A 12,620-nucleotide genomic window follows, 5' to 3' on the forward strand; every position below is an offset into this window, starting at 1 on the left:
CTGCATGGTTCAATACAATGTAATAACTCTTGGAGCTCGCCCATTTACTACTGTGATTAGCCTGAGTCTGGTTGAATCTGTTTTTCTGTGAAATTAATAGAAGCCAACTCTCTGCACAATCTGCATGAGTTTGAGTTTGAAAAATGGTAAAAACTTTGTTCTATTCTAGTATACACAAATAAATAGACTAGTTATGGTGAATTTGTAACATGTTTTGGTTCTTCTATGACTGTTGTTGTGTCCTTTAGCAATACACTTCACCCACTGCCATATTGGATACACACTGGATTAAATACTGTAAATAGTCTATGCCTGGTTGAGAAACTAAATGTACATTTTAGCTACTACTACATGTCTGTATGCATATTAGTAGAAATCGGTTTAAAATGCCAAAGTCATCGCCAAAAATCAACAGCACCACAATGCTTTGCTACTGAAGATGGAAAAATACTTTACATTGTAAGTAATGTACTTTTATCCAGTAGTTACAAGTTCAATTAAAAATTTGATAATATAATTGCTATACACAATTTAACAGTACTGAGTGGGTTAACTGACAAATATTTAGTCAGGTCTTTGTCTCGTATTGCGTTGCTGGTATAGATTAAAGTACAGACATGACCCCCCCTCAAAAGTATAAAACAGTAATGATAATAATGAGTTGTATTTATGTCATCCCTCAACACTCATGTTAGGTATACAGTAAACTGCTTCATTAGGCCCAATTCTGCAACGGGTGGTTGCAGTATTCCCATATAATTAGGTAGGAATGTAGGGAGAAAAACACAACCAGTAATTTTAATGGAATAATCATTTATGAACAGAGCCAGTTGCGCTGTGGCTTCTTCGGTTCAGAGAAGTGATGACAAGCAAAATCTCAACAAACTGTTCAACCGGCTCATCAAAGGCATCACAACTGAAAACTCAAATGGACCAACTTGAGTGCAGCAGTGCAATTGGAGTGCATATTTGTCTAATAGGGCCCCCCTTTTTTGCCGCTACAGCTCCCAGGGGTAAAATATAGACTGCTAATGATTGTGGTACAAGGGTGCAATTTGTACAACGTGGAAAGTGAAGTCGAAGGGACATAAGAGTGGTTTTGTCCTGAGGTGGGGAAGTCAGTTTAGCTTATTATTCCGGTCAATTCAACAACGTGTATACAAGGTCAGTGAACGCAGCTCGGTCCATGGACTGAAAAACACAGTGAGGGTGGAGGACATGTCAATAAATGTCCCCGTCTTCAAATCATTTCCGTGGTCTTTAGCTTCCTGTGTCGAAAGCTTAACAATGCCAGGGCATCTTTCTTCTCTGGTCGACCTGAAACTCTGTTAAATACTTTGATTCACATAGTTTCAACTGCAGATTGAAGGAGTTTGAAGGCATGCATAAGTGAAAATAGTTTACTTCTGTTGGCAAGAAACAATGATGAAGAATGGCAACCCGCAATGTATTTTTCTTATCTCCATGAAGACGTTATTATACCATTACATTAAATTACACCATCAGGCCAAGTTACAGGTCGCAGCTGTGGAAAAGCAAGCCTGCTCAAACTAAGAATGAATGTTTTTTTTTTTATTTGAGCCATGAAAATGTGTAATTGAATAAAAGCAAGATAGATGAATTCAAAGCAATATAATTTGCATGGGAACAAACAGGAGATGGAACCCCCCAAGTGAAACGATACAGTGTACTTTTAATAAAGAAAATAAAGAATAGTCTTACTTGATTAGTAAACTTCTCAATATCTACATTTATAATGACATATTCTTCAGTATTTTATGTACTGTGTGTCTATAAACCTAAAAAAAATTATATCCTTAAGCCATATTTCTGAACGAATACTACACCCATGCAATTGCAGTTTTGTGAAATGTATGTGTGTATACAAGGCAAGTGTAAAATCAATAGGCAGAGAAAACTGCATAAGATAAATGAGTGAAAATCTCCATCTTTGCTCTGAGCTCCCCCAGTGGCTGCTCATTCAAACTCAATTATCCAAAAGGCACACAAAATCAAGGCGAAAAGTCACACGTTACAACTGTGACAAGGCCAGGTAAACAGACAGCAGTATAAATACAGGCTTTTTGTGATATTATGTAAACACAACCAAAGCAACAATTACCACAAAGAGTGCCTCCATTTGAGCCGCGGTAATGAAAGCTTCTCTCCTGAGCGGGAGAGAGGAAGTGGCTCATTATGCCCAGAGGAGTAAGAGTCAGTCTCTGTGTCATGGATCCCACTGCTGTTTCGTCACGCATCATGCCTCTAATCGGACGGCAAAGTATGGCTAAAGCCCCACAAAGTCAAATGTATGGGCTCAATAACATAGATTGAAAATGCATGTACCACAGAAAAGGGCAATTGAATTGAATATCGTGGCACAGTCTGTTTACTTCAGAAGTTTGATTTAAAAAGGAAACAGTAAATTCTGTATTGGTGAATCATTTCTTTACATTATTTCTCAAAATCCATGGCAATATGTGTCAGAACAATGCTATACCTCAGGCAATATATCTCATACTATGTTGTAGGCTTATGTGCTTTGTCTGTGATTTTTTTTCTTTTCCAGAGGGCAGAATCATGATTTTGTAAATTGATTTCACATGAAGAGCATGGAATGTTTTACCACTTGAAAAATATGTATTCCTTGACAGTTGTGAATAAAAGAAAAGGCTAGAGGGGTAAATTGGATGGGTTATTCTCAACAGAAAGAACAGATTTATATATGTACCATTACCTTGTTGTCGTATTGAATGGCAGTGTCGCATCTCAGAGACAGAATATTAGCTTTTGAGTAAAATCATATAAATAGCAGATAGTTAAATGAGCTGACAAATAAAATACATATAATTAGCAATGTGTTTATATACCCAGAATTGTCGAAAATCATAACCAAAAAAGACTTCAAAATCACTCTTATTCTTTTAATGGGTCTATACCCCCAGGCCTTTCGCCATTCTTTATAAATGCATGTTAAATACTTAATGCTTCTCCGGTACACTGACCAAAGAACTGACCCTTGGAACTTAAATGGGTCCCCAGACTGTAGCTTCTCTCCTAGTGCCACCCCAATTAGACCAAACGGGATTAATAATACACTATTTAAGCTTTTGACAGCTTCTTTACAGTAGAATAAGATTTAACATATGGATGGATGATAAATGAGAATTACAGCATTGTCTAGTAATAGTGTTCAGGGCTGAAATTGCTTACTGCCACCATTACTCTAGTGTATTGTATAAAGATGAACATGAATCTGACTAATGCCCATGTTCTTGTTATGGCTGGAACCAACTATTGTTTTTAGATTTTTTGTTAGAGGGAGTGGCGCAAAAACAAAGGGCGGGGAGACTGAAAAACGAAAGTGAAAAGTATAAAACAAGTTGATATGTTGTTTTCAGCAAATATAGGATTTTCTAAACAATAAAAGATGACATGCTAATCTAAATATGTTATATGTCAGCAATTAATACTTGATGGAATCAAAATATGTCCTCTTAATGATGACACTTTGTCTTTACAATGTGCTCTTTGGACTGATATGTTAACACCAGCATTAATATTTGAGAGAAGACTGGAATATGACTTGACAAACTAATACAAGAATCCCATGTACATCAGAACATGTTTGTAGAGATCTAAACTAAAGATGGAACTAGATTTTTCCTATAAAAAGACAGGATACTTTTGCAGACGTCATTATATTATCAAAATAAATGCAGCCTTTGCAAGTCAAATTGTGATTTTGATTGGATTACGATATTGTGCAGCCTTACTTAATAGTTACTTACATACAGCGGGACAAATTGCTCGAGCCATAAGAAGTTTAATGCTATCTTCCTATGCAAAATAAATATACTTAGAATCAGAAAAATTACCATCAATTCAATTCAACACCTCCAGCAGACCCTGCAGAGAGCTTGGATGCAATTTGCAACTGAATGACTTTAGTGGCTTGGGTGTTTGGTGTTTTATTGCTCAGGTTTGAAATTATGCAATAGAGAATTGAAGAAAAGGTGCAAGACTTATTGAGATGCCATGTTACTGCTCTTCAAATGCAGAGTAGGAAACACGTTTAGACAGCTTGACATGAAAATACAAAATATACACACTAAAATACCCCACCCGCTGTTACTTCGATAGCAACATCTAACGCTCTTGGCAAGCTACTACACCGCTAACATAAACACAGACAAAACAATGTGGTAACTAACAAACACGGCCAATTACGCGCTGTCGAAAAACATCCAAGACAAAAAAAGCGTATCTCCAGACCTGACTTTGGAATGCAAATGGGAACTAGCATACAGGCTGTCATACTATCTAAAATTAAATATCAGACGTCGTAGAATGTGTGAGCTTTAAGATAAGGGAGAGTGAATGAGCAAAAGAGCGAAAGAGACATGTATACAGTATGCAGAGTCAAGATAGTGCAGCTCAAAAAGCCGCAGATTCCACAAGAGCAGTAAAAAGACTGTAAAAAGAAAGTGGAAACTGATATAGGAGACAGTAACGTAATACTCTAGAACATAAAATTCACTCATAAATAAATAAACCCTTAGTAGCAACTATCAGTGTTTTTTTACTTCAGAAGAAAAGTGAGAGAAAAGTTTCAGGGTCAAGAGAGTAACATAAGGTTGCATCAGGATCTCCCAGACGCTAATTCCCAAGTTATAATATTGTGAATGTTGTTTTGAGGACAAGCAATATTTGAAGCTTGTTTGCAGTGTTTATAATAAAAATAACGCCAAAATGCTGCAAAGAATTGATTAAAAATAACAATGGATGATGCAACTTTTTAAACAGTAAAAAATAATACGTCTGCACTTTTGCGGATCATTTTAGCCTTCAAATTTCAACTAACACATTTTACAATAACGATAAATTACCACATTTGTGTTGACCAGTCGATCGCGATCTACCAGTCGATCGCGAAGGCATTTTGGGTAGATCACGTCCCGTCATCCATCCAGTCACATGACTAATATACAGGACAACCAGTCAGATTACACTTGACCCTAGGTCACATCATTGGCGCTGCACACGCATAAACAAGTGCGAGTTAGTTTAACCCTATAGCGTTGGATCCTATCGTCGCCGATAGAGTGCGGTTGTGGACTTTCCAGCAGCGTAACTCCGTGCCCAGTCGTGCTCTCATGTAAAGTCAAATGGCGTCTCAAAGCAGAGACATGGGGCTATCTAAATATTTTACTGTCATTACGGTAATCTGCCTCTGTTGTCCCTTGAAGGTGACAAATGAGAGCGCGGGTGCTGCGGGGATTTTCCCAGTCATTTATTCGATGCGTAAAAGAAAAAATACGGATGGATGTGTAAAATAGAAGTAGTTGTGTGAAAAAATGCAGTAAATTCTGATACTTCGTTTAACATGATTTTTATGGCTATAAAAAAAGACAAAACCATAATCAACATGATTACCGGTAGCTCTGTTATCGCTTTCAAACGAAAAATGCTATTTTACTCCTGGCTGACTGTCAGAAGCTACTGCCCGAACTATACATCCCTCACTGATTCCATTCAGTGCAAGTCATCAGAGCAGTAATCATCATTCAAGTAATTATGAACATGTAAGAAGTTCAGTTGTGTTGTGCAGTATTATCTCATGACGTTGTGCAAGGTACATCAAAATGCACTGTACATGTAAGAATTCATAATACATTTACAAATAAACATATGTTTAACATTTTTATATTAGGTGGTAGATCTTTCAGACACGATCATTTTAAAAGTAGCTCACATACTGAAAAAGTCTGAGCACCCCTGGAATAGGCTATACTGACAAGCCATCTACAATAATCAATGAGTCTGAACATCTATGGACATAAGAAACACTTGCTTGAAGGACAGAAAAACTTTTCACATTACAACTCCATGTAACTAGAAAGGTTTTTCTCATTTGTACTCCACTTTCAAGGCAAAAGTTGTCTCCACTTGATCAATACCAACTAAGTGAAGACACAACCTGGTACACAAGATAACAAGCTCTCAATCTGGACACAGGAAAGAGGGGACGAGGACGCTCACATAAAAAGGTAAAAGGAATTAGGCAATCATGAAAGTGCCAGAGAGGTGCGGGGGAGGAGAAGCCGGATATATTTTAAGTTAATGGACTTGAACTTCACCGGAGGCAGGAGGTTGTGGAGTGATTACTAGCATTAGGATGTGTTGAGTATCTGTAAAGTGTGACTTTTGTGAATAAAGGACAATGTTGTTTGTGTGTGTGGGGGTGTGTGTGTCTGTGTGTGTGTGTGAACCTGGCCTTGTATGTCATCCAGGACACACTTATGCACTTCTTCTACAGCCAGCATCTTTCCTTCTAAATTTTTACCTCCCTCGTCCACCTGGGCTAAAACCTCCTGAGAGCTGCCGGTCCACTCAACAGAAAGGTCACAGCCATCTTTTCTCCATTCTGCGCCAATCAGCCTCTTACCGCCGTGGCTCTCCTCCCACCGCTAAGGTTTTCTTTGTTTTCCCCACAAAAACGGGTGTCACGCATTACATCTCAACATCTTAACAAAAAAAGACAGACAATTTTGCTATAATCGTGCAACAATAATTACAACAGTGAAGGCAAGGGGAAATAATTTACATATGCTTATAGTGCAAAGGCGCATTGCTTCTCTTTAATTAAAGCAAGTAATTGGACAATAATTTTGATTTGTGAAAGCATAATTGCTAGTAATTTCATCGTTGTTAGTTTCCCAGTTTTGTTCAATTATCATGACTGATTGTATCCTTATCGTTCCTTTTTAAATTGCACTGAAAGCCTTTTGTGTAACCACTTTGGTTGGAACAATGGTCTTGTTCGCTGCAGCCCAACGGCCATTGAAAAGAAAGATTAAAATGTCCCAACTACATAATAATAGATACTTACTAGATGTCTCTTTTTCTATAGTATAATCAGAACAGAATATGCTCTATACTTCACTATAGAAAGGCTGTATAGGAGACTACTTCAAAGTTCTTTCTAAATACAATGAATCCACAAAGGAATGAAATATTGAGTGAAGCTGCTCTATTGCTCAAGCACTGTACCTATTCATTTTCTGCCTTAAACTTTTAAACTTTCTATCAAAAGTTTTTAATTAAATGTTTGGATTAACATTAGCCAATGTGACCTAGTGTCATGAAGGAAATGTGCCCACGAGTCTGCAGAACTTCCAACATAGAGGTAACTCACTAATTTGAAAAGTAGAGTTTTTCAAACAGGGTTAAGTTACATAGAAAAGTCTTCTCTATGCAAGCTACAAGGGGTAGAATGATTAAAGTATATTTTATTACACGAGGGTCACTACTAAGTATTTTTAAGGATCATTTATATCGCTATATAAATGGTTTGTATTAGTTCTGACTATTAGAAGTTTTGTCTTTAAAAGTTGTTGTAGTTGTTCTTTACTACATGTAAAAATAATGTTTTAAATCCCTCAGTCGTCCAGGTCTGATCCATAGTAAAAGCCAAAGGTAAATCTGTCAAGTGGACAGCTGTAGGAGTGAAACCTTTCGCTGCTCATCCAAGCCACTTCTTCAGTTCTAGTCAGATTACCAGATTGACAGTTTCAGCATTAGTGGCTGAGGCCTTAATGGCCTACTTTCAATCTTTAATGCTCTAGAGCTAGCCAGTAGGCTGAAACTGTAAACAATAGCTGTTTACAGCTTCAGTGTAGGTAGCTCGTCCCTTCAGATAGGCAGTGTTCACCAGCAATCTGACCAGAACTGAAGAAGCGGCTTGGATGACCAGTGAAATTTCTTCACTCCTACAACTTTTGGCCAGTTGACAAATTTAACTTTGGCTTTTACTATAATATTTTGATCTTTTACAGGGGTTGAGTGGTACAGAATAATTTTCTCATTTGATCCAATCCTGTCCAGTGCATCCTTGTTACTCACACCAACCAACTTGTCCTCTTTCACAACAATCCTGTTTTGTCTTTCTCTAACCTGGGATCCTATTTTTATTTATCATAATTTAAATTTTCTTACAATACAGTTTTTATCAGTACATTATAGCGAGCCTGTTTACTCTGCAGCCCAATGACTAGTGTAATATCTAGAAGAGAGCCAGTTTGAGCGCAGTTGAACCTTTGTAAAGTCAGCCTTCTCCAGGAGCTTTGAGCTTTTTCAATAAATAATGAACATGCATTAGTCTTGTTTTAGCCACATATTCATTTGATTTTGTGACCAAAAGGGCCCCGGTTCAGTATGCCTGTTTGAACATGTCAAAAGCAATCCGGCCACCTAATTTGGTTTGTTCTATTCCTGCAGGACCCCCGTATAAGATTTAAACCATGGCTGACAGAGCGGTTTACCGCTGTGTTGCCTAAACAAAATATGCTCTGTCTCAAAAGGCAACAAACTTGTTAAGTGTCTTTTCAAAAACTTTGGTCTACGAAGTTTACATCTCCCTTGAAGCACTGCTGTTTCAATACTAGGTGTTCATAAAATGCTGGGTATAATATGAAAAACAAAATGTGGAAATGGTGCAGTTGAATTTATGATCTGGAAAAATGTGATAGTGGAATTTAATATAGCCAACCTTTAGCTTTGTTTTCCTTTTATCAGCTTGGGGTATTGATATATTTTGGGCACAGAGCAGTCAATATCCCATAAGGAAGTAAAGCAAGTAATGAAAGTACTTGAAATTGCTGCCGTACAACTCCTAGACTAGAAGTAAATAAATTAAGTTTTGGATCAAGTCCACCCAACAAAGAATAGCTAGTTACCACTGGCTTATACAATACCGTAAGGACATTGTACATGATTTTAACAGTCTTAAAAATGTGAAAAACAGAACAAAAGATTTTAAACAGTTTGCAGTGGTCCGAAGTTATTCCTCAATTTACTCTTAATCAGGAGGTCATTCTGAACACCCTAATTAGTCACCATGATGAGTTTATAAGCTCCCAGAGACTGTGGGGATTTGCTGTGAAGGATAAACCTAACAACACTTGGCATGCCAACACGCTCTTCCTGATTATCAATAATCAATAAAACGCTTTGTAATTAGATGCAGATGGCACGCAGCTGACTTATTTTGACCTCAAGAGAGCTGCTTATACAATATAGCTATACTGGGGGCAAGACATATTTGCTCAAGTACATGTGAAAAGATTGGTTACAGGGCACCTAACCTTTAATGACCTGAATCAGATAATTCATCTCAAAATACAAAATACAAAAATGTGACGGATTATTATTATATAAATTTTGAAATTTCCCATGCATAATTTAACTGTATACATCATTTTTCACTCACCTGGTACAAAGTGTGGTTCTTGTCCTTGAAACATGGTACAAGGCGCTTGTAAATCTGCAGGGAGTAGTAGTACGCAGCCAGCTGTAGTGACAAGGCCGAGTGACACTGCTTCTCAAAACACTTGTTGGCATCCAGCACCTGAAAGAGCAGAAAGAAATTAAACCTCCTCAGTCCTACCTGTGCCTATTAACTTGGAGAACAGCTTGTTAGGAAGACCAGTCTAATAAAACCACAGGCATTAACAGGCTCTCCTGGACCAATACCAGTTTAATGCTCTCACATATGGGATCATTATACTTTCCTCCTTTGTACACAGACTTGCTTACAATTTGATTACTTGGCATATTTGCAAACAATATCTATCTGTAGTCTAACAAATTATGAACTCTGAAGTAGACAGAAAATGCAGAATAAATTGGTATGGTATTTTTATTCAAGGTAAGTGAATGACTGCTTCAAGTACCACTGCTAATATGCCTATTATAGCACAAGAAACTATGGCTAACAGTGCATTATCCATTATTATTATTAGATTTAAACAAATAATTAAGACTTTGGGAATAGCTATTAGGTCCAAAAGGACATGTCAGTAGGTAAAACTAAACTTGTGTAAGGACGCTCCGAAGTGGACTTCAATCAGGAGAGTCAGTATATGTCATTAGATGATGAATCCCTTGCTCTGAATGGCGGTGATATTTTTGACAATGTCTTTTTGATTTGACACAGTAATGAAACTGTCCACCACAATAGCTCATCAAAAAGGTTAAGTGCCAGTAGAGATGCTGCATTTTGTGTGCCATGTTTCATATAATCATACTAACCATTGTTCTGATCAAGCAAGGGTCTAAATATGTCTCATAAATAAAGCCTGTCATAAGAGTGTGGTACTCTGTTACAGTTATTCTTACATTTTTAAATACAATTGTACTTAGCCAAGTACAGACCATACTACACACCATACTTTTATTTCTACTTGAGTAATACATTTTAGAGTGCAAGAGTACTCACATGAGTAAACATTTTGGGTACTCTTCTTACTGTGAATAAGTCTACAATAACTGGCAAAAGTTAAATGATTTGAACATTCATGTTTCTAACCCTATTCAGATATAATTTATACCAAATTGTGTGATTTATTTTAAGTTCTTTACTCCTTCTAATTATATTAACCTCAAATTATAAAACAGATGTGATGCCCGGACAGCTATTCTAAGAGTGACTCTTACTTGAATAGTTGTATCCCCAAATACTTTCTTAGTTTTGAGTAACTGCTTGGGCCACTACTATGTACTACTTGAATAATATTATTTAACTGTACTCTAACTTGAATACAAAGTCTGCCCACTTCAAGTGAAGAAGTATACACAAATATAAACACTGCAATGTGTAGAGTACTTTAAAGGTTTAGCTTTATGGATGACTGTATTATTCTCACAATTCTATGAAAAGCCATCTTCAAGTGCAGTATGTGTGTGAATACCTGAGGCAAGGCCAGTAAGTAGGACAGAGCCAGCATCATGTCCCTGGGAAATGCATCGTTGGCCAGCTGCAGCAGAACTGGAGAGAGGGAAGAAAAGACTTTAACTAAGACACAAAGGATTAAAACACTACCTCCTCTTTTTGGACTCTGCATATGTTGCATGAATACAGATGTTGTTACCTCTCAACGGGGACGGACAAAAGTAGGTTAGAAAAGTAGAAGTGAGAGCAAGACAATGTCAAGAAGCATCATTATAATTCCCCTATGGTTTGTCCATCTCAGTCGACCATTATGAGCATATGGCTTTGAGAGTTTATGCATTAAATGTCAGCAGTGTGTGTGTATGCAATAGCTCTTGTGCACAGTTTTATTATTCAGAGGACAAGGCTACTTCTAATAAGAGCTCTTCATACAGGTCCACTTCCAAGTCAAAGTCACACCACTGAATGCATAATAAGCCTATAGACATCACAGAAGCAGGGACACAAGTTCTATTATGTTTACAGTGTATACAAAAAGCGACCTTGTCCATCTCAATTTAAGTTTGATATAGTGGTTGGATGTAAAGTTGACTTGGATCATCATTGAGCACAGAATTAAAAATTACAAAAGAGAAAACATTAATTCATATTGGTATTCCTAACTGACTTTGCTTAATGAATATATCAAATTCTATGTAAAAACCTACCTACATGACAAGAGCAACTGCCACAAGAAATCTACGTTGATACAAACAGATTAGATCACTTAAGATATTTTTCCTAACATATATTTTTACATTGTTTAGCGTTTCAAAGTATAAAATGGGAAATTTCATTAGTTTGGACATAGTAACTTCAGATAACTTTAGAGTTATCTGAAGTTACTATGTTCCCCCCCCCCCCCCCCCCCCACAACATCTGAGGATTCTGGAGCTACAACTTCAGAAAGACTGTCTTGTCCTATTCGATCTCATTGCTTCCTTATTCCTTATGCTTTAAATCCCGCCCACAGCGCAAAGAAAGCCATAGACAAGAGAAGCAGGTTATTTCCAACAGACATAACTGACAGTTGAGAAACCCAGGAGGCAAGGAAAAAGAATTGAGACGTGGCCAATTTTCCGAGAGAGGGACAAGTTTGCTAGCAGTACAATTTGTTACTATTGTGTCTCATAGTAAATTCTTTTAAAGTATTTGATATTGTGGGCAGAATGGTTTTAATAATCTTTGACAGTGTAGAAAAGGTTTCAAAAGTAGTCATCTTGGACACTGTTTTGAAGACATTTCGACTCCCATCCAGTAGTCATTTTTAATCTGATGGTACTGGTCTGCGCTGAGCTAAATAAATCCTGCCATAAAGGGAGGAGGTTTAACCTGAGGACTACCTTTCAAACAGCTCTAACTTGGACCTTTCCTGGATGGACAAGGCATTATAGTAGTGTATTGTACATGTAGATAATTGAGAAACAAAAGGAATTTTACTTTTTAATTTTGTACAATTACGACTGAGAGAACAAAGACCCTAAAAGAGTTCTGACTGCGGACTTTTCTTTCAACCTTTCCATCAGCCATATGTATTCTCTTATCTCACACTAGTTTATGTGTCAACAACTGCCATAAGCACAGTTAATCATCCAGTCTAAACTCAGTGAGGAAACAGTTGGCAGTGTGTGTAGATGCAGCGGCCGACAGAATCACTTTGTTGAGTTGGACCCAGGGAGAACAAAAGGGTGTGCGGGTGATGAGAGCCTGAGACTAAGCAGAGCAGACAGGGGAAAGTGGAGCACTGCGGAGAGGAGGTGGCCCACTGCAGGGAAGGACAAAATGCACAGGGCTAATGCATGTGTCAGCATATTGATAAATAAATGATAAAGAAGCTACCGATGAAGAG

The 12,620-nt window shown here is 37.4% G+C and overlaps 1 protein-coding gene across 1 annotated transcript in view; it reads right to left on the minus strand.

Annotated features, from left to right (window-relative positions):
- nbas (NBAS subunit of NRZ tethering complex) overlaps positions 1-12,620 on the minus strand; it is a 150,458-nt gene that overhangs the window by 71,408 nt on the left and 66,430 nt on the right. Inside the window, exons 40-41 of the mRNA XM_033990759.2 lie at positions 10,752-10,828; positions 9,272-9,409 (exon numbers count right to left, since the gene is read on the minus strand). Coding sequence (XP_033846650.1) covers positions 9,272-9,409; positions 10,752-10,828 — 215 coding nt within the window. The remainder of the gene's footprint in view (positions 1-9,271; positions 9,410-10,751; positions 10,829-12,620) is intronic.

Source organism: Periophthalmus magnuspinnatus, chromosome 24 (assembly GCF_009829125.3).
Source record: "Periophthalmus magnuspinnatus isolate fPerMag1 chromosome 24, fPerMag1.2.pri, whole genome shotgun sequence".
NCBI lineage: Eukaryota > Metazoa > Chordata > Actinopteri > Gobiiformes > Gobiidae > Periophthalmus > Periophthalmus magnuspinnatus.